This window comes from Cricetulus griseus, chromosome X (genome assembly GCF_003668045.3).
Source record: "Cricetulus griseus strain 17A/GY chromosome X, alternate assembly CriGri-PICRH-1.0, whole genome shotgun sequence".
NCBI lineage: Eukaryota > Metazoa > Chordata > Mammalia > Rodentia > Cricetidae > Cricetulus > Cricetulus griseus.
The window spans coordinates 125,158,556-125,181,728 of record NC_048604.1 but is presented as its reverse complement, the minus strand read 5'-3'; the positions used below and the strand labels follow the sequence as shown (position 1 = coordinate 125,181,728).

Genomic DNA, 23,173 nt, shown 5'->3' with positions numbered 1-23,173 from the left:
CCAAATCTTGTACTGAATGAATATGAAAATACAATGTGCTGAAAGTTTCAGAGTACAGCTCAAGTCATACTTATAGGGGAAAATCAGTATTAAATACATATATAGTAGATCCTCACTTTCCTATTGTTAAAATTCTTCTGTAACTACCTCTAAGTCCATTAAGTGTATACAAGTCCCCTCCCCCACCAATACTTGCTCTACTTTTGTAGCTATTCTCAGACATGCTTGTTGTTCATGTTCCCAGCTGAGCGAGGTTTAGCCTTCTTGTTTTATTCCTCATATATAAGCAAGCATCCTTTCCACTGTCTGAATTGTGCCCTATTTTTCGTATTTTTGGAGATCCCTACTGATTTTGGTGTTGACATAGCCCCCAAATTTGTTGTCTATTTGTACCTAAGTGAAGAAGGGTAGCTATGCTTCATGAGAGCATATGCTCACTCAGACATGCTGTTAGCTGTAAGTTTTCAATGTCAGAAACCATACTAAAATCTATAACTTATGCTCAAACTTTAAGAAACTAGAGAAAGAACAAATCATGCCTAATGTTGGTGAAAGTAAGGAAATAATAAATATGAGAACAGAAACCTAATGGAATTGAAAAGAAAAATGAAATGCAAAGCAGTTCTTTGAAACTATCAATAAAATTAGAAACATCGCATGAAAAGGTACTGAATGTCAACTGAACATCAAGAAAATGCAACTTTGCATACATGTTAGGTGGGCTATTATAACACAGAGAAATGTGCTGCTAAAGATGTGAAGCAAGAGGAACACTTGTGCAGTGCTAGTGGGAATTGAAATTGTTATAGCCCTTATGAAAATACTTCTCCAAAAAATTTGAAAATAGAACTGCCATATAACCCAGCAATCCCACTTTGGGGTATATATTAAAAAAAAAATCAAATCACTACCCAGAAAGAATTCTTGCATTATTGAGGCATTATTCACTATAACCAAGAAATGGAGTCAAATTTAGGGCTCTTGTTGACAGATAAGTGAACAAAGAAAAGTATGGTATGGAGTACTCTTGGTGGCATATATTAATCCTAGCACTTGGGTGGAGGGCAGAGACAGGCAGATCTCTGTGAGTTCCAGGCCATCCAGGGTTACATAGTCCGGCCTTATCTGAAAGTGTCACACACAGACATACCCATACCCCACCCCCCACTTGTGTCTATTCTGCCATAAAAAATCTTGTCGGGCGTTGGTGACACACACCTTTAATCCCAGCACTTGGGAGACAGAGGCAGGCAGATCTCTGTGAGTTCAAAGCCAGCCTTGTCTTCAGAGCGAGTTCCAGGACAGGCTCCAAAGCAATACAGAGAAACCATGTCTTGAACCCCCCAAAAAAAAGATCTTGCCATTTGCAATAACATGGGTGAGTCACAGGGCAGTATGAGAAATAAAATAGAGAGAAAGATACTGTATAATTTCACTTATATGTGGAATCTTGAAAATTTGAGTCCACATAAATAAGATAACATGGTGGATTCCAGGGTCTAAAGGCTGGAGAAACTTCATGCTGGTTATATCATATAAACTTGTGTAGTTATATGATTAGCAAGTTGGGGCTAAATATATAGCTTGAGTTATCTCCTGCCTAGAATTCATGGAGTTCAATCCACAGCACAACCCCCCCCAACACATACACACACAAAGATAAGCAAATTCTTAGTATATAATATATAGCATTGTGACTACAGTTAGTAATACCATATTGTATACTGGAAAATTGCTAATATAAGACTTTAAATGCCTTTTATCACAAAAAGGCAATCATGAGCCATTGAAATGACTCTGGGTAAAGTTTGCTGCACAAACCTGGAAACCTAAGTTCAATTACCAGAACCCAGTAAAGGTAGAAACAGATAAATCACTTAACTTTTTAAGTTGTTAAGTTTTAAAAATTTTAAGATAATTGTATGAGGTAACTGTGTGTGGTAATCATTTATAATATATGGATAGGTCAGGTCACTAGATTATATACCTTAAAATATAATGTCTGGCAATTATGCATCAATAAAGCTGAAAAAATTCAGGAAGTACCAAACAAAACATAAATCTCTAGACTGATGGGAAACCGGGAGTTTCATCCCTGACAACCTGAGTTTCATCCCCAGGACCCACATGGTAGAAGACGACAGTCAGTTCCCACAAGTTATTCTTTGACTTCTACAATCATCCTGTACCACAAATGTGTCCCCTGCAATGCAGGATAAGTAAGTATAGCAGACACCATCTCATGCTGAGCCCAGGCTGTGATGTGAAGAGAGGGATACTTCAACATCTACAAACCTTTCTAACCCAAGAAAACAGCACACAATCCCCAACAGAACAATATTCTTCAAACTAACTGGAGGTGTTTCAAAGTTTCAGATTATGAAAACCAAAAGAAGGTTGAAAACTTTCACAGAGTTGGGGCAATTCAGGAAACACAGCAACTAAATCCAATGTGGGATCTAGAACTGAATTCTGGAACTGAAACTTGCTGGTAAACATCTGGTGAAATGAGTTAACATTTTACCAATGTAAATTTCTTGGTTTTGACAAATGTGCCTTGGCTATGTTAACATTTGGAGAAACAGGTAAGAGGTATACAGAAACTCTGTCTTTGCAAATTTTCTGTAAATTTAAAATTATTCTACATTTTTATTTTTAAAAAGCAGTAACGTTCAGACTAAGCCACCAAACTGGAGTGGTCCCCAAAGCACCATTTTGTCTGCCTGCCCTCCACTAGTGTCATATCTCATCTACTGCTTTTCTTCAAGAAAATGAGCCCCTAAAACAAAGGAAAACAAGTCTAGTTCGTGCCCAGGACCATCTGAGAGACTACCTAAATGTTGACTCCAAGGACATATCATAAAGACTTCTGAGACAGTAGTTGGAAATTTATGTCTTTAAAAATATCCTAAATAGTTTTGAGGATTAGTCAGGTTTGGAAGTCCTAGAAAGGAAAACAACAGACTCTCTTATTAATAGTCAAATAGTAATTAATGTTTATTAACTAAAAGGAGATAACTGTGATTAAAGACTAGTTTAGATTCAGCTATGAATTACACTAAAAGTGAATTTTCAGGAGTAAGCCTACCCTTTAAAAAATGGTTTTCACGACAGCCCACAGACTGGGAAAAGATATTCACCAACCCCACATCTGACAGAGCTGATCTCCAAAATATACAAAGAACTCAAGAAGCTAGTCTCCAAAACACCAAACAATCCAATTAAAAAATGGGATACAGAACTAAATAGACAATTCTCAATATAGGAATCTAAAATGGCTGAAAGACACATAAGAAAGTGTTCAACACCCTTAGCCATCAGGGAAATGCAAATCAAAACAACTCTGAGATACCATCTTACTCCTGTCAGAATGGCTAAAATCAAAAACACCAATGACAGTTTATGCTGGAGAGGATGTGGAGAAAGAGGAACACTCCTCCACTGCTGGTGGGAGTGCCAACTTGTACAGCCACTTTGGAAATCAATATGGCGACTCCTCAAGAAAATGGAAATCAGTCTACCACAAGATCCAGCAATTCCACTCCTAGGCATATAGCCAAAAGAAGCACATTCATACAACAAAGACATCTGTTCAACGATGTTCATAGCAGCACTATTTGTAATAGCCAGAAACTGGAAGCAGCCTAGATGCCCCTCAACCGAAGAATGGATAGAGAAAATGTGGTACATTTACACAATGGAGTACTACTCAGTGGAAAAAAAACAATGGAATCTTTAAATTTGCAGGAAAATGGATGGAACTAGAAGAAACCATTCTGAGGAGGTAACCCAATCACAAAAAGACAAACATGATATGTACTCACTCATATGTGGATTTTAGACATAGAGTAAGGGGTTACCAGCCTACAATCCACACTGCCAGAGAAGCTAGTAAACAAGGAGGACCCTAAAAGAGACAAACTTTGTCCTCTGGAGAAGAGGAAAGGGTCACCATCCTCTGAGCAAATTGAGGACTTGGGAAGAGGGGGGAGTAAGCTATGAGAGTGAGAAGGGAAGAAAAGGAAGGATGCAGAAGTCACAAGGAAGCAGAAATTTTGAGTCAGGTGTAGATTAGAAGAAAGGACATATGATAGGTAGGATTTTAGTTGGGGGATGGTAGAGGAGGGAAGGAGGGAGAAGGGAACTGGGATCGTCATGTAATTCAATCTTGTTTGTAATTCAAATATATTTAAAAAACAAAAAAGAAAAAGAAAAAGGGGGTAGGGCATGGAGAGTCCATGTTCAAATAAAACTGAAAACAACTAAAAAAAATGGTTTTCACCTGAGAACTATTCTGCCCCCTTAAAGGACATCAGGCAACGTCTAAAAACAGTTTTTGGTTGTTGCTACAACTGAAGAAATGTGAATCTAGAGGTCAGGAGCCAGAAATGCTGTTCAACATTCTACAATGCACAGACAAGCCCTAATCAAGCCAAACATCTGCCTGAGAATGACTATTGGGTACGTTAAAAAGGGTCCAGTCCATCATTGGAATACTAGCATCAAGTCTGCTTGCTACTCCACATGACCTAATATACTCAATATTGGGAAGACTGAATTTACTTCATTTGGGGGTTGGTTAAGAATAAGATAGATAGCCAGGTGGTGGTGGTGCACGCCTGTAATCCCACTACTCCGGAGGCAGAGGCAGGCGGATCTCAGTGAGTTCAAGGCCAGCCTGGTCTACAGAGCGAGTTCCAGGACAGACTGGCCTGATACATAGAGAAACTCTGTCTCAAAATAAAACCAAAAAAAGAATAAGACAGAAAAAAATTAGAGTTTTTATTTTACTTTTAATTATTTTCTGTGTATGGATGTTTTGCCTCCATGTATGTCTGTGGGCCTTGTGTATGCAGTGCCTTTGGAGGCCAGAAGAGGGCATCAGATCCACAGGAGCTGGAATTAAAGCCAGTTGTCAGCCACCACTGAGACTAGAACTTGGGTACTCTGGAGGAGCAGCCAGTGAGTGCTCTTAACTGCTGAGCCTCCACGTTTTTTTTTTTTTAAATACATTATAGAAACACTGAAAGAACAGCATAAATATCCATCTTACCTTTAGCTATAGTCACTCAGAGCCCAAATTTAGCCACATAGTTTTTTTAAAAACAATTTTTTGTTTGTATATTTACTTAGTTTTGTAGATGTGGATATGTGTGGGCACACATGCTATGGCACACTTATAGAAGTCAGAGGGGAGCTTGTGGGACTAAGTTCTCTCCTTCTTCCATGTGGGATCCATGTGCTGAAGGCAAGGTCATCAAGCTTGATAGCAAGTGCTTTTACTAACTGAGTCATCTTGCTGGCCCCTACATACTTACTATACATTGTGTGCACACATATGCTTCATCTTTGTTTTGCTGACACCATGATACTTAGCAAGCATATCCTACCTAACCACAATACTATTTCCATATCTAAGAAAATTAAATGCCTATAGATACCTTCACACTCCTAGTTTCAAAACTACCTTTATAGCCCAATTCACATCAATCCCATATCTAATCAAGGTTCTCACATTGTATTAATTATCTCATCTCTTTAGATTATTTTAATCTAAAAGAGTTCCCTCATCTGAGGAAACCTAGCTAGTTATCTTCTAAAATGTCTTGCATTTTGGACTTGGTTCATTGTTTCCTTGTGGTGTCATCTAACTTTTTTTTCCTATCTTGGTTCAGTTATCACACAGATGGAAATATTTCCCCTTTTCCACATTTAAAACATAAAAGAACAAAGACAGGAAAGGAAGGAGGCAGAAGGCAAGAGAGGCAGCCTGTAATTATAATGCTCACCTCCCCTCTTTGGTGTTTTTGTTTGTTTCTTGAGACAGGGTTTCACTATGTAGTCTTGGCTGTACTGGAACTTGCTCTGGAGACCAGGCTGGCCTCGAACTCACAGAGATCCAAATGTCTCTGCCTCCTGAGTGCTGGGATTAAAGGCATGTGCCACCACTGCCCATCCCTCTTTTGTGAAATGGTCTCAAGCAGCCCAAACTGGTCCTGAACTCATTATGTAGCTTAGCATGGCCTTGAACTCCTGAACTCCTCTTGCCTCTGCCTCCCAAGTACAGGGATTACAGGTGTGCACTACCTTGCTCAGGCTTCTCGTTTTCGACAGATGCATTAACAGTTGTTAAATTACCTGCATTATTCTTTGTGGGATTTATTTCTTTCTTTTGGTGCTAGAAATGGAATCCAGGTCCTCAAACATACTAGGCAAGCACTCTTGCCACTCTTACCCCAGCCCCCTTATTCTTTTTTTGATCCAAACTGTCCCCAAATTTTGCCAATGCAAACTCCTTCAAGCTGATTCTTTTGACCTGACATAACCTCTTCAGTCTTTGAGTACTTTCTGTAGGCATCTCTAGTTTTGTTTTTTAATTAATTTTAAGTGCATTGGTGTGAAGGTATCAGATCCTCTGGAACTGGAATTACATACAGCTGTGAGCTGCCATCTCAGTGCTGGGAATCGAACCTGGGTCCTATGGAACAGCAGTCAATACTCTTAACCACTGAGCCATCTCTCTAGCCCTAGCATCTCTGTTTTTTTAAGACTTGTTTGTATGGCATTTATTTCCTGAAATTCCCATAACATTTGCTCACTGGTTTTAGTTCTACTTTTTCCAGCAACAAAACATTTTACTACTTCCATGTGAATTTCACGTTGTATTATTTAAAGACAGATTGGTTGAAGCAATTCTGTAAGACTTCTTTACTAGTATTATACAAATACATAAACCCTTGATTCATATTACTGACCTCAGCACTAACCCTTACACTTTAGGAATCCACTAGACTAATTGCTCAGTTCCATTCCTGAAAGTTGATGAGAGTTAACCTAATTTCCAAGATTTCATTTGAAAGTTCCTATATCAAAACATTTTCTGAGGTAGACTCAAGCACTGGATTAAGTCCTTGCCACTACTACAATAACTAAGAAAAGGATATGAAATATTGTGCTAACACTTAATAGCTCAATTACACAAAGCATTACTGATTAAAATTATCCTAACAGTCCTCCAATGCTTTTTTCATGCACAATTTTGGAGTTCATTATAATTTATTTATACAAAAAGAACACACATACAGATGTGCCCGGTCTGTAGGTAAACCTAATTAGCATTCCATATTGCTAGTCGTACCAGCTTAGAGCCTTGAGCAAACAATGTCCCTACTCCCAACAGAGAGTACTTTGGTCTCCAGAGTCAGTATGCCCATAGGAAAATACAGGCAAGCAGCAGCCCTTCAGCAGGGCACAGGGATTCTAGTTCCTCTCTCATGCATATTACTTCAATATCTGAAACTTACTGGTGGTATTCACTTACTAGGGAAAATTATAATTTTTCATGAGAAGTTAATTATATGAAAACAGAAATAGTGACTTTATATTTCTTACTTCTTTTTCAGTACAGCCAAACAATTGTACTGCAACAGTACAGAGGCAAAATAGTAATAAAATGAAAACTAAAATAATACAGAAATGTGTACTAACAACACAAACAGAAAAAAAGTGAGTTATACAGGGCTTCTTGGGTATTGGGAAAGAAACAAAACAAAAGAGGAAGATAAGGCAAGATAGAAGAAGAGAGTCAATCAAGAAATAACCACAAAAGTACCCCAGTCATCCAGAAAATACCTTTGTTCAGGAGAAGAAAATAGTCAGATGCCTTTTCTCGGAAAACCCGTTGAGCATCTTCCGCTTTCATTGACATTTCCTTTGTCTGCACTAGGAAAAACCCCTTACCAACCATCTGTGGAGAATAAAATTTCATTCAGATTTTAGAATGAACTTCTGGGATGAAAACATGGTTTTGTTATTTGAGCATTTTCCTGTATACAATGCAACACAGCATTCTAATTTTTGTTTTAGTTCTGAGTAATTCAGACTCTTCTGTCACTTCTTTACAACTATTTAATGTTAGTTTAATTTGATGATACAGCAAATGTTCAATGAAAAATACCATAGTTCATTACAATCAACATTATTTGTTAAATATAATAAAGATGTTAAAATAAAATGGAAAAATACTACCTCATGTTAATTTTAAAAGTCATCACATCAATTTATGTAGTATTGTGCAAGAATGATAGACCACACATATGGGAGCACTTACTATGTACATGAAGTTTTCTGAACACTATACATATATATTATATGTGTATATATATTATATATATATATATATATATATATATATATATACACACACACACATAATACATTTAACCTGTAATGAGATGAGTACCACCACCATCTTCCTTAAATAGATGAGACAACTAAGATGTCACATGGTTAAGAACTTCCCAAAGGTCATATAACTATTAGACAACAGAGCTCTGATTTTAATTCAAGTTATTGTGATGATGAATTAAAGAATTTTTTTTAGGCTGGGTAGTGGTGGCCTACACTTTTAGTCTCAGCACTCAGGAGGCAGAGGCAGGGGGATCTCTGTGAGTTCCAAGACAGCCTGGCCTACACAGAGAAACCATGACTCAAAAAAAACCCCACAAATGAGAATTCTTTTTTTTAAATCAGTTACCTACATATTTTTACAAATTTGTATTTACTTGATTGCCAACATCTTCCAGTTTATTCTATAAAATCAGTGGTAACGCTCATAATACTTCATGCTATGGTTATATTACTATCACACCATCAAATTGAATGAAATTCAAATCCTTTATCAGGACTCTTACTGTGGCCTTACTGCTAGATGTTAACTATAAAGTCTTAAAGTATCAGAATGAATCTTACCACTGTTTCTAATTTTATATACTATTCTTCACCCATCATTTTATAGTCAGATATATAAACTAAAAAAAAATATGCTTAAATGGCCAAGCATGTTGACTCATGCCTATAATGCTAGCCCTCAGGAGGTGAAGGCAGGAGTATCAAGAATGAAGACCATCTTCGGCTACATACCCAGCTCAAGGCCAACACAAGCTACATAAGACATTTTCTCAAAAAGAGAAAGATTATTGAAAATACCATTATCTAAAACTAAACATGAACTATGAAGCTATATGTATCTTAATATTTTCACTGAAGATATTTAGAGACTCTTTTACATGCAAATCATATTTCTGAAGACTTTTAAATTGTGATGACTAACAAACTTCAATTATAAAATATACTTAAATAATTCAAGCCTTGTTTACTCTAATTTATCCCATAAATATATGTGATTCATATAAAAGCAAACAAGTAATTTTGGAGGTGAGCAAAACTAAGTCTCAGTAACTCCCCTAAACTCCCTATGCAGTGTGCTTTCTGCTTTAACCAGCCTTTCCAGAACACCTAATCCTCTCAAGTTTCATACTCCCTACCTCAGAAAACCATATGTTGTTTGTGAAAACAAAAAAAAAATGCAATTTAATGCTATTCCTCAGCAAACTAGAGTTAGTAACTGTATTTCCAAGTCTAAGCTGTCCTAATACAGTTGTGCTGTAGAAAAACTTAACTTTTACGTTTTTAGAACTAACTATTTTCTCTGATAACTCAAGTATTATTTAAAAGAATATACAATTTCTCAACATAACATTTAGGTCTTTCCCTTTTCCTAGCTAGCATCATGCATTGAGTTGTGATGTGATAAAGACCCCCAGTATGTTAGTTGGGCTCCTTATGCCTTTGTATTCATTAATGGTTTGGGAGGATGCATGGAGTAAACTCATTGAAAGCTCAATCATGTATGAACCAACGAATTCAAGTATCACTGGTCACTTGCCAGTATTATGCTGTATACAAAGAGATTTTACACATTCACTTGGGGAAAAAAAGCAAAAGAAAGTAATAGCCATAGGACTTTTCAGAAAATCAACAAAAAAATCAAGTTCACATCAAATGGAAAAGTCTGGGACCCATGTGCATTTTACCCTTCCCAATTAAACATTCGAATTAACTAGGGATTCTGTGGAGAGGGAAGCTGATTGACTATGGGACTTAGGCTGCCTGCAAAGAGTCACTTTAATCTATTCCAAAATTATCATCTTAAATGAACAAAGTGCTTTATCTGTGTCAACTCCTGATTATCTACCAAAATGGAGTTTAACTTGGATAATTAATCTTTTGAAAATTCTATGTAGTAAAAATTCACCAAACAAAAGAAATTTGCCATATAACATAATGAAGATTATTTACTTTTGAGATATAGAATTAACATGTGACTAGATAGTGCAAAGGCTACAAGCATATTTTTCTACATTTTACAAAACTTACAGCATGCTTCTTATCATACTGGCATAACAAAAGAAAACATCAACATCTTAAACCAGACACAATGGTTTAAGGCTTTGGGATGCAGAAGCAGGAGGACTGCTGAAATTCAAAGACACAGGCCAGGTAGGGCTACAGAAAGAGACCCTGGGTCAGAAAACAACAAAAAAGGAGAAAAGAACAGTCTTAAAATTACACTGTAGCTTCTATAGTTTGAAAAGCTGTATTTCAAATATACTTTGTAGATTTCAGACATGGGTTCTCTGTATTACAGATATACAGTTATAGAGAGGTATTCACTTTTACTTTCTGTCAACAAAATTCTTTTTGGTTCGCTTATAATCCCTTCAGAAAGAAACTTACCTCTTCACCTTGGAAGCTTGAATTTTAGGTTTAAACAGAATTCTATTGGTTAAATTCTGATCAATACATCTTCCTACTGGTACACCTACCAACCAAGGATCTTCTGCTTCTGGAGCCTTAACCTTTCCTTCCTCAAATGCTTTCCTAGGGGAAGCCACTATGCACGAACTCTTCTCTAATGAACTAACTGAAAGCCACCACTCATAAGTCTTGGCAATTTTGCCATTCCAATTCCCATCTTATTCATATTACTTGTATTTTCCAGCCTCCTATCAATGGCAATGGGGCAAGAGAACATAAGGAGCCCAATATGGATGACACTGACAAAACAGGGTCTAAAAGTTGTATTCTTAAATGCCATTTCCAATTTCTAACCAATTAAAACTCCTAAGAAATGTCCTCAGTACATCACTACTGTTGTGAGCACGTGTGGAAATTTATGATGAAGAATAAAAATTCTTTGAGGCAAAGAACTGTATCTATATGTCTTAATTTCCAGCATCACCTACATTCTATTATTTCAAAGTTGCAACTAATTATAAGGAATTTAAGCAAAGATATGGAAAACAAACAAGCATCACATAATGAATGAAATATGGTAACAGCATAACCTGCATATAATTGGTGCTAACGAATGCTTACTAAATTGGATTATCTTAAAAAGTTGTCTTGAAAAAGGATTTTGAGGCCCAAGCAATCTGCTTCTAAGGCAAACCTTGTAGATCCAAGGAGTTGGGGGACTATAGTTTGAGGGTTGTCAGTATTTCTAATAATTAATTTGTAAACAATAACAACAAAACTGGGCCAGGCAATGGTGGCGAATGCCTTTAATCCCAGCACTTAGGAGGCAGAGGCAGGTAGATCTTCTTGAGTTTGAGGCTGGCCTGGTCAACAGAGCGAGTACCAGGAGAGGCTCCAAAACAACACAGAGAAACCCTGTCTCGAAAAATCAAAACCAAGTAATAAAAAAATAACAACAAAACCTAGAAATTCTACAAAGTAGCATGGTCCTATCTATGTCTATTTTTCTTCTCTTTCTCCTTACCTCATCAATTAGTTTCCTGGCATTTGCTGTTGCATAATCATCGGCAAATAATACCACTAGGCAAGACTCATCACTGCTCTTCTGTCTCTGACCCCGGGATACGGGAACAATGCTTCTATTGGCTTCGGTGGAAATTCGTACAGCTTTGAATTCTTCAGCAGTTGGAATAGGAACATAGTCTTGAACCACAGCACTTTCTGGAAGAATGCTCCAGTTGAGCTCTCCTGACACAGGTGTAAAATCATGAACGTGACTCCATATGTTATTGAAGATACTGAGCCCTGCATCTTTGAATTGGGCTGCTAATTCAGGGTAGTACCACTGAAAACACCCAAACTTGATATTTGTGGAAGATTCAATAATGGGTTGAGTGGCACAGCACAGAAAGACTTCCAACTTTCTACAGTCCCTCACACGAAACTGCTGGCAAGCTAATGTACACTTGCAATCTCTACAATTTCGGAAAAACACACTGCCTTTCACTGGTCCCAAAAAAAGTATGCAGTTGGTGCAGTCATCAATGGTAATGGTAGCTGAGTGATCAAAAATATAGATGTTACAGTTCTCACAGTCTTGAATGACAAATTGTTGTCCTGCCACTTTTCCAGGTAAGCGACCTACTGTTTCATCCTTCAATCCACTGAACATGTAGTCTTTTGGATCAACCTGCAGGAACAAAGCGCAAGACCTTGAGTATTGTTAGCATTATTCACCAAAACCAAATAAGTGCCTATGGGATGCCAGACACAACTATTAATACTAAAACTTAACTTCCCAATCTCACTGATTTGCAGTAAACTAGAAAATGATAGGACACATCTTTTTTCCCATTAAATAAAAAAGAATGAGGGAGGAAATGGGGGAAGGAAATCAAAGTTCAAGGCACATTCACCAAGTGCTTGGATCTTGTTCCAACCATTTCAATTGTAAATATGATTTTAGGCAACACACACAAAGCTTAGAATCTCAAGGACTTTTTTGTCATTTTCTAAGTGTGATGGCAACTCTGCAGTTACAAGAGGGGTGGTGAGCTTATCAATTTTAAATAATATAAAGTTTATAACCTTGGTTAATATGTATCTACCTCCCCAAAAATGGATCCACTCTTTTTCTGCTATCAAATTTCATGCCTAGGCATGCAAAGCTAAAAGGAAGCCTGTGTGATAATATGATTTGGGTCTTCCTGTGAGTTAACCCAGGTGGCATATCATTATTGCTCCTATCAACAATCTTTCAGCTTATTTGGGATCTGTGTATGGAGTTAGTATGGAGTGGAAGGATAAAGAATATATTTTTTTAAACAATTATCCTAACAGAATAGCTATGTAAGTCAGGCATAGGGGTACACACCTGCAATCTCAGCACTTGGGAAGCTGAGGCAGGAAGATTACTAGGAGTTCAAGTCTAGCTAGCGCTACAGAACAAGGGTCTACCACTAGCGAAATAAAGCTTATATCTTCTGCATCTATCCTAATCAGAACATATTGTTTCAGGTTGGGTGTAGCAAGGTATTAAAATGTGTGTTTAGAATATACAAGGCCTTGGGTCCATCCCTGTAACTGAAAATTAAACATTAAAACATACAGATACATACTGATTTGCTTTTCCTGGTGCTTCAAATTTTTCAACTTCTATATCTTTAAAAAATTCTTAAGTTGAATATACTTATTTGTCCTACTACAAAATGATATTTGGGTGTAAGTTTCTACATTCTGAGATTTTCATATACCACAGACAATGGAAGAATATAAGAACACACAAGCCTTGATATTTTGGTATTAAATCTACAAATTTTAATCAGACATTGACTGAGCTATTCATCCAGTGTAACTTTTCAACTTTTGCCATCCTACTAGATAGTATAAACTATGCCTCACACAATCTTAAGTAGTATGCCTAAAATATGCCACTTTTTAAAATTTTAACTGTGCTGCCAAATTATAGTCAGAGGCGAGAAATGTAACTCAGAGATGGTGTGTACTTAGTGTGCCTGAGGCTCTGAGTCTGATCTGCAGCACATACCCCTAACACACAGACACACACACAGACACACACACAGACACACACACAGACACACACACACAGACACACACAGACACAGACACAGACACAGACACAGACACACACACACACACACACACACACACACACACACACACACACACACACACACACACACACACACACGAGAAGAAGGGAGAGGGAGAAAGGAAGGCAGTGTGTTAATAAAAGGCCAGTCTGACAGTTTAAAACAATAGTTGGAAATGTATTAGCTTTTAATCTATTAAAATTATTTTAACTGCTTATGAATAAAATATTTCATACAAAACTATATACAAGAAACAGGTTCCAGGGCTGGAGGGATAGCTCAGAGGTTAAGAGCGCTGGCTGGGCAGCTCTTCCAGAGGTCCTGAGTTCAATTCCCAGCAACCACATGGTGGCTCACAACCATCTATACTGAGATTTGGTGCCCTCTTCTGGTGTGCAGACAAAAAAAACCCACTGTATATATAATAAATAAACATAACCTTTAAAAAAGCAGGTTCCTATAGATACAGTATATATATTGTATATTTACACAGTAACATGTAAGCATGTTAATTGTTTAGATTAACTTAAAGTGACTTATTCCATCATACACAATATTATATTTATACAATTTTACATAATGTCCTAGGATGAGCACTGGTCTATAGTATGAGGTAATAAGAGGTATTTATTTTCTGGCTTCAATTTTGTCACCTATGAGCAGCATAATCTTAAAAAGATCACTTTACCCTTCTGGATCTTCAGTCACTAAACCAACATTTGAATACCCAAAATGAACCAGATACTATTTTAAACACTAAAAGGGAAGTAACATATACCTACGTAGACCATTTAAACAACCTAACCATGTAGTGAGAGGTGCTGAGAATCTAGAAATACAGAGGAAGGACATATGGGGGCAACACAAGACTTACTATACAAAGTGAGTACGAATAAATTGGAGTTTACTGGAAAGATTGGGAAAGAAAGACCTTACCAGACAAAGGTAACATTGAATGAAGTAAAATTCTTCAGTTAGCAGGAAGAAAATGGAAGGGAGCTTGCTATTACCAGAGATACTGGAGTAGTAGTAGGTGAAGCTAGAGAATTAGGCAGGGGTCATGGTATAGTTTGAAAGCTATAGACAACAGAAGCCACAGAACAATTTAAATATGCTAAACATACATTTCAGAAAGATTAGTAAGAATATGGAAATGTGGAGTGTGAATCTGAGACACTTAGCCAGAAAGGACTGAAATAGTTAGAAGGATGGATAATTTGAGAAATGTGGAAGAAATAGAATGAGCAAGTGTGCTGAGGCAGGAAGGTTGTCACTGTGAGGCCAGCTTGTCGCTGCACAATGAGACCTTATGCAAACAAACAAAAGAGGAAACTATCTAAGAGAAGAGGCTGAGGTACTGCTCAGTTGTACAGCACTTACCTAACATCCACAAGGCCCTTGATTGTATCCCTAGCACTTCCAAATGAGGTAAACTAAAATATAAAATGAAATCTAAGGATTTTTTTTATTTTGAAAACAATCTTATTTTACATACCAATCCCAGTTCCCTCTCCCTCCCATCTTCCTGCTCCTGGCATCTTCTCCCCCGCTTCCCTCCCCCTCCCCCATCTACTTAAGGAATATTTTCTAACACTACTACTCTCAATTATTTATAGGTTAAAAAAGACCCCAAAATTAAAATCTAGAAATACACGTAAATGGAGTTCTTAATTGGTCAGTGTAATAGAAACCCGGAGTTAGATATAGAGGGAAATGCTGAGAGATCAGAGAGAGGGAGCAAGCCATGATCACATGGCTCAACCCACAAGAGAGTGGTTCCTGTTTCTCTCTGCTTATATCCTGTTTCTGCCCAGCTAGCTCACTTCCTGTCTGTCTGAATAGCCTTCCAGACCTCTATGGTTAGCTAGTGACAAGCTCCATTTTCTGACTTTCAGATAGCTTTTTTTGTACAAGCAAGATTTCACCACAAATACAGGCTTGGGGGGATGGCTTGGTTGGTAAAGCAAACACACATATGTACATACAATAAATAGGTTGTTGCAGGAGAATCACCAGCTCAGGTCCAGCCTATATTAAATAGCAAGACCCTACCTCAAATAGGAAAAACCAAACTAAGCCATGTACTAGAATACAAAAGAGCCTCAGGGAGAAAAAAGATAATTCTAGCACAGTGACCTAAATTCAACCTCCAGCAGTTATGTAAAAAGTTGGGTGTGGTGGCATAAACTTATCACCCCAGCACTGCAGCTACAAGGCAGATCCTTGTAGCTCACTGGGCCACTGCCTAGCATACCTAGAGAATTCCAGGGCACCTGCCTGTCTCAAAAGAGGGTATGTTTGTGGATGATGTCTGAGGAATGTTCTCTGGCTTCCATAGGCACATACATGTAGTTGCACATACTCACATATATACATGTACAAAAAATAGATAAAACTAGAAATACGGAAGACCTGAACCCATAACAAAAAATCTTGAATTATACATCTAACAAGAGTAAAACTACCTTTTCCATAAGCACACAATGAAAAAAATATATATGAAACTGGGGGATTGGAGGGATGGCTTAGTAGTAAGAGCACTTGCTGCTCTTGCAGAGGACCCAGGTTTGAGTCCCAGCACCCACATGGCAGCTTACAGCTGTCTATAGCTCTAGTTCCAAGGGATCCAATGCCCTCCTTGGGTACCAGGAATGCATGTGGCACACAGACATACATGAAAGCAAAACAAATGCTCACATAAAATAAATGCACTTAATTTTTTTAAAAAAATGAAGCTAGGTGTGGTGCCACACACCTATAATCTTAGCGCTTGGGAGGCTCATTCAGATATGAGTTCAGATCCCCAGAATTCACATTAAGCCAGACATGGCAACACACATGAGTAATTTTAAAACAAGAGACAGCAATAGGAGGATCCCTGGAAGCTCACAGGCCAACCAGCATGGCCTATGCAGCATCAAACAACAAAAGACTGTCTCAAATGAGGTGGAAAGTCAGGACTAAAAAGACACTGTCTCAAATGAGGTGGAAAGCCAGGACTGACACTCAAGGTTGTCCTCTGACCTTCAAAAGCACACCAAGGCATGTGCAGGCCCACACCGTGGTCAAACAAATTAACATACATACCCCCCACACACACCCACACATCCCTTTATAAATCATTACTACTAGTTAAGATTTCTTGTTGCAAACACCAACATAAAAATCTATTGCTAAATTGCTGAGCTTTTTTCTTAATAGGCTTGAGTATGCTGTGGACTTATGTTCATCTCTCCCCCATTTTTAATGCTACTGGGGACTGAACCTCAGGAATAATGCATGCTAGGCAAGGGCTCTACCATTGAGCTGTCTCTCCAGTGAACATTTTATTCCTTTACTAAGCAGCCAGCAAAATTTTCATTAAATTTTATTTGCATAGTTAACTTCAGTAATGATATTCTGAGATACAATAATGGAATTTGTTCAATTTAATGGAAATCCAGTTTACAAAAAAAGAGGTCTTCTTAAAGAACAGCTCTTAACAGATAACTAAGCATTAACACGCACATTAGGCGTTTTCTCTTAAAATACATGCAATGAAGGGCTGGTGAGGGAGCTCAGCTGTTAAGAGTACATGCAGAAGACCTGAGCTCCCAGCACTCATGTCAAATGGTTCATCAATGAATGAAACTCCAGCTCCAGAGGATGATTCTGCCCTCTCCAGGCATTGCACTCATGTGTACAAACCCACACTCAGATATTCACATATACACACAATTGTAAAATATGAAATCTTAAAAAATATATGGAATGAAATATTGAAATCAGATGTCGCATCTACTAGTGTCACTGGATTCACTGGCCCTGGGAGGTCCTCACCTTGGGAAGAAGCCAGACTACAACACAAGGAAAGTGCTTGGCCTTCAGGCCCAGTTGAGCTCCCAACTGAATGCCTACTATCAACCTGACAGCCAGCTTTGGGATTAAGCCATCCTGAAAGTGATCCTTCAGTCCCTACTCAAGTTGCCACAGCTGATGTCACACAGACTCAACCCTGCTTAGCCCCACACAAAGAACAGAGTCATAATAAACTAAGTCAGTATTTGCCAGTGCTTGAAGTTATTAAGTGTGAGGATGGTTTAGTTCACATCAGTGGACAACTAAATTACTACACATACTCAGACAATGATGAAAAGAGCATCTAGCTTACTACTACTCACTGTAGATACTTCTTTTTAGTATTTCACCCATCCAACCTCTGAAGGTTCTAACATAGACCCACAAAGTCACCTCTTCTATTGATGAAAATTCTGGGAATTATGGCCTCTTGTAAGTTGTGCTTGAAGTATATATCTCTGGAGATGATCATTACTGTCTAATGTCTCTTCTTAACAAAATAATGTTAGCAGGGCGGCGGTGGTGGTGGTACATGCCTTTAATCCTAGCACTCTGAGGCAGAGGCAGGTGGATGTCTGTGAGTTCAAGGTTAGCATGGTCTACTGAGTGAGTTCCAGGACAGCCTCAAAAGCTACAGAGAAACCCTGTTTCGAAAAACCAAAAGAAAAAAATGTCTCTTCTTCAGGACATGCCTTCACCTTGCTAAATTGTACAGAACTCTTTACCACTAGCCAACTTTATAGGTAAGAAACCGGCAATGCACAAATTGGCTGCTTTACCCAAAATTGCACAACAGACACCTGAATTTCTGGCCTAAGGATTTTGCTTTAATAAGTACTATGTCTGATGACCATGAGACAAACACAAGTGTGTTCTTTATATTGAAATCACAATGTTCATACTTAGGCCATCATTTAGAGAACTTTTTTTAAGAAGTCAAGATCTCAGTCTCACAATTGACCACACTTGCACAGGGCAGCCTGAAACCCAGGAGGCTGGCCCTGAACTCACAAGCACCAATCCTCCCAAGTTGCTAGAATTATAGCTGTACATTACCATGCCTGGCCAAGAGAACTAGTTCTCATTTCTATTATTTAGGAATTTTAACATGGATAACTGGAAATTAACAATTACTTTTCTGTGCCACCCATCCTCACTTCAATTTTGCTTCAATATTTCCTGCTTTTACTCCAAAGGGCCAGTAAGCTCTTGGAGGGCAAGAATAATAATTTTGGCTCTTCCTTGGTGTTTAAATAAATATACATCAAATAATTTGCTTAGCTATTGAATGCAGTGTACAAATAACGAGAAAAGCATTTCTTTCCAAATGATTTACACAGAGATCTTGCAATCCAAAAGTATTTCTCATCATGTCAGTGTGGTAACTATGTAATAAGCTTTTTTTCCTTTTTCAGAGCCAGCAGCTATGGAAAATAGATTTCTTCCACTGTTGACTACAGTATGTAAGTTGCCATGACACTACGTAGCCCCAAACATTCTTTCTAATTGAGACAATTTCTCCTTGCTTCAGTCCCTTAAGGTTGACCTAATTACCCAACGCAAAACCTAAAACCCATGGGGTGACTGTTAACTCTTATACAACCTAACAAAAATTTAAACACTACTTTTCCAATGGTAATAAAATTATAGGCAACTCATTTTTTAAAAGTCTTATAGGTTGACTAATTGATCTAACCTTAAAACCACACAGACTTATACTCTACAACATTATGAAAACCTAACGTATCTCAGTTATTTCTGTAGGCTGTGTATTTACATTCAGTTCCTTCTAGTGAAAAACTGTAAGTTTCAAGAGATATTAAGACCAGGCTCAGCAGGAGTACCACTGGAGTGCTGGGGGCACAGATCAGCGGTAGAGTACCTGATGAGCATTCTGGGTTCTAGTTCCAGCACCACAAAAGAGATTTTAACTTTTATTATATACACACCCATAAACATGTTTATTTTACATATCCAGTAATATCTCTTACATCTCTACAACTACAGTACCTAGCAATGTTCTCAAAAAGGTTCCTTTAGTATTGTTACACATAATGTGTATGTATAAGTATGCATAAATATATAAATACAACCTACTAAGTCTGTTTTTACTGTTTATGTGTTTATGGTTTCAGGGCTGACCACTTTGTGTTGGATAAAATATGTAAAAAATAAAAATAAAAATGTTCAATGTTCCCATTTACACCAGAAAGTTTAATGCATGTTCGAATCCATGTGGTGGGGGAGGAGCACTTAGATGTTAGTATCCCCTATACTATACTACTATTCAGTACTTTTACTTAGACAAAGAGTACAAAAAAAGAAATCACAGAACACATCCACATGAAAGATCCCAAATACCAGGGTGTGGTAACACAAGTCCATCATTTCAGTACACAGTAGACTTGAGGTAGGTGTATTGCCAGAAGTTCACCGTCGGCCTGGGCCGTGTAACAGGCTAGCCAGAGGTATATAACAGATCATTGTCTCTAACCAGAAGTGGTGATACATGCTTGCAATTCCAGCAATCAGGAGAAGGAGGCAGGAGGACCAGACGGTCATTCAAAGCTATGAATTACATGAGATCTTGTCTCAAAATATAATAGATAAGATCGTGTTACAAAGTATAATACTGCAACAAGAACAAAAGATCCAAACTCACCAGAACTTTGTTAGTAGAAGTTAGCTTTAAGACAATTATTGTGAAAAAAAATGAGCCATAGCCAACCTAGACTACTGCAAAAAATGTAATCACACTTGTAGTTTTAGCCTGTGACCTTAAAACAAAAAGCTAAAAACCCAAAACCAACCAAAAAAACAAAAAAACAAAAAAACAAAAAAACTCCCTGGAGCAGGAAGTTCAAGTTTAAAGAGCATTTTTTAGCTAGGGATACCACTCAGTGGTAGAATGCTTCCCTAGTATAGTCCAATCCCCAGCACTGGGGAGAAAAATTTAAACAGCAGTGCTAGAAATATCAAAGCTGTCTAAAATGAATATTTTAAAATCCACCCACCAAATAACTTTAATAGGTACAATCTTCTTATAAAACAGAAAATAGGCCACTTTCCTATTGACAAAGTACTGCTAAAAGAGAAGAGGAATTAAAGGCCACATGGACCGGGCGTTGGTTTCGAACGCCTTTAATCCCAGCATTCGGGAGGCAGAGGCAAACGGATCTCTGTGAGTTGGAGGCCAGCCTGGTCTCCAGAGCGAGTGCCAGGATAGGCTCCAAAGCTACACAGAGAAACCCTGTCTCGAAAAACCAAAGCCAAAAAAAAGGCCACATGGCCCAGAGTCAAAGGCAAAAACCTGGGCGTTTAGATGAATACCTAAATACTGCAGGGGATTTGAAACGGTGAAGGATGATTCGTTATATCAAAACATTCATAACAAACTTAGTATAAAGTATTGTTTTGGTCAAAGGTGTTACATTAAGCAATAGTTAACCGACACCCACTTAAAAAAAGGATTTCTCATTTTGTTTGGGAAAACAAAATAATAGATGTCTATCAAAGTGTTTTACTAAGCAACTATACTGAGCAGAAATGAAGAACTATGTAGAAAGAGGAACCATTGTGAAATGTATGCCTAAGTAAGTGTGTTTTGTGCAAGATTGGGGGCCTTTTTCAAACCTTTTTGGGTTCTAGCTATATATAAGATAAAAATAAGGGCGTTTTCATTCATATAAAGCAATAATAAAAAAGACTTCCTGGTTTGTTAGGTACTTTCACCTTACACAACAAATTCCAAGACTGCCTCACTTTTCATTATTCCTTTCCGGTAAACGGAAGCGGAGGGAGAGCAAAGGTGGACATGAAACAGTCCATTTAGTAACTGAGTGGCACCAAAAGCCAACAGTCACCAAAAGCGATTTGTCGGGAAGGGCAGACAAAAGAGAAACAGCTCAGGAACACAAGCCGCGGAAAAGATGAGAAGCAGTCTGGTGTGTGTAATTCGACCAAACCCCTTTGGCCACTACTGGTGAAATGAGCTGATTGGAGATCCAGCATCCTTCCGGCTCTTTCCCTCCCGCGAGTCCATCCTGGGATAGGGAGTCAGGGTGCAGAGCCAAGTGAGAGGCCCCGGGGGTCTAGCTAGGCAGACCACCAACTCCTTTGAGCCCGCCCCCAAAGTCCTGCGTCCCGACTTCAGCTCCCTGAGCGCGCGCAAGAAAGGCAGTTGTGGGCCGACCGCTTTGCTGCCCGGTTCTCATCTGCTCTTTGGGATCCCCCCGAGGGGCAGCCCGGGAGGACGCAGAGTAGGGGAGCCCCCAAACATCACCTTCTCCCGCTGATCCCAGCTGTACAGCTTTGGCTGCTCCTCTCCCTCAGTCTTCGCCTCCTTCTCACTCTTCCGTCTCTTAGAGAAGCAGCAGCCCATGGTGCCGGCCTAAGGGTCTCACTAGTGGACCCCACGCGTTCGGACACCTCCAAGAGGGTGGCGGAAACCCAGGGCGACTCGGCCAGCAGCTCCCCGGACACCGCCCAGGAGAGCAGCCTAGCCGCCCACAACCCTCAGCACTCCCTCCAGGCCCAATACCCTTCTCCTTTTTACCACCCCTCGGTCGCCTTGACGACCTATGGCAGCCAATAAACTGTCAGCAGCCACTGAGCCAATCAAAACCCTGCAAGCTGCTCTGCGCCTATGAGCTCAGCACGAAATACTCATTCACCAATCCAAGCCAGGCTCTTATGTCAGAGACAGTACTGGCCGGCTCTGTTGCACTCTTAAAGGCCCCAGCCCTCCAGGACGGTCCTGTCCCGCCCCCAGCACTCCCCTCCGGGAACTAGGCTGAGCTAGCTGGCGGATGTTGTACTAGCCTGAGTCCCTTTCCCCTAACGTGGTGCTCAAGTTTCCAAAGTTTCTAAAGTCGAAGCTTTGGAGAGGATGCCATGTGGAATAGTAGATTTGTTTTAGGACATAAATCACGAGAGAAAAAGAATTTCTTTTAAAAATATTTACTCATTTCATTTGCATTGGTATTGTGTCTATATATGTGTCTGGAGTTCGAGACAGTTGTGAGCTGTCATGTGGGTGCTGGGAATTGAACCCGGGTTCTCTGGAAAGAGCAGTCAGTGCTCTTAAGCACTGAGCCATCTTTCCAGCCCGAAAAAATTCTTGCTGACGTAGTAAAAGACCTAAATTTTGTGTCCTTCACTCCTCCCCCTCAGCACCCTTCTCATAGGCCCCACAAGCTTCTGGTCAAGTTGTGCATGTCTGGTGTCAATGGAGGTTAAGAAAGGCCTCAAATCTCCTGGTTACTGATAGGCGTAAGCCACCACGTGGTTGCTGAGGACAGTACCCTGGCAAGAGGAGTAGGTGTTCTTAACCACCGAGTCATCTTTCCAGCCCCTTTGTGAGTTTTCTAAAAACTTCCATTTATCTCTCCAAAACTGGGCAAGTATCTATCTAGTAAAATAACCGCGTATTGTCTCCTTACTAGAGCAGTGGATTTGACAGCAAAAGAATATCATAAAGGGGAATGTACCTTTGAATCTTTCAGCCTAGGTGCTCAATAAAATGTTTATCACGTGATTGGATGCATCTACCAACAGAAGCACATATAACTTTCTCCTTATATCTTCCCAAAGAAAATGACCCAATTGTGGAGGTGGGGGAGCCA

The 23,173-nt window shown here is 38.9% G+C and overlaps 1 protein-coding gene across 1 annotated transcript in view; it reads right to left on the bottom strand.

Moving 5' to 3' along the window:
- Rp2 (RP2 activator of ARL3 GTPase) overlaps positions 1 to 22,114 on the bottom strand; it is a 32,740-nt gene extending 10,626 nt beyond the window's left edge. Inside the window, exons 1-3 of the mRNA XM_027432303.2 lie at positions 21,832 to 22,114; positions 11,624 to 12,289; positions 7,633 to 7,747 (exon numbers count right to left, since the gene is read on the bottom strand). Coding sequence (XP_027288104.1) covers positions 7,633 to 7,747; positions 11,624 to 12,289; positions 21,832 to 21,930 — 880 coding nt within the window. The 5' untranslated portion in view covers positions 21,931 to 22,114. The remainder of the gene's footprint in view (positions 1 to 7,632; positions 7,748 to 11,623; positions 12,290 to 21,831) is intronic.
- Between the last annotated feature and the right edge of the window lie 1,059 nt (positions 22,115 to 23,173).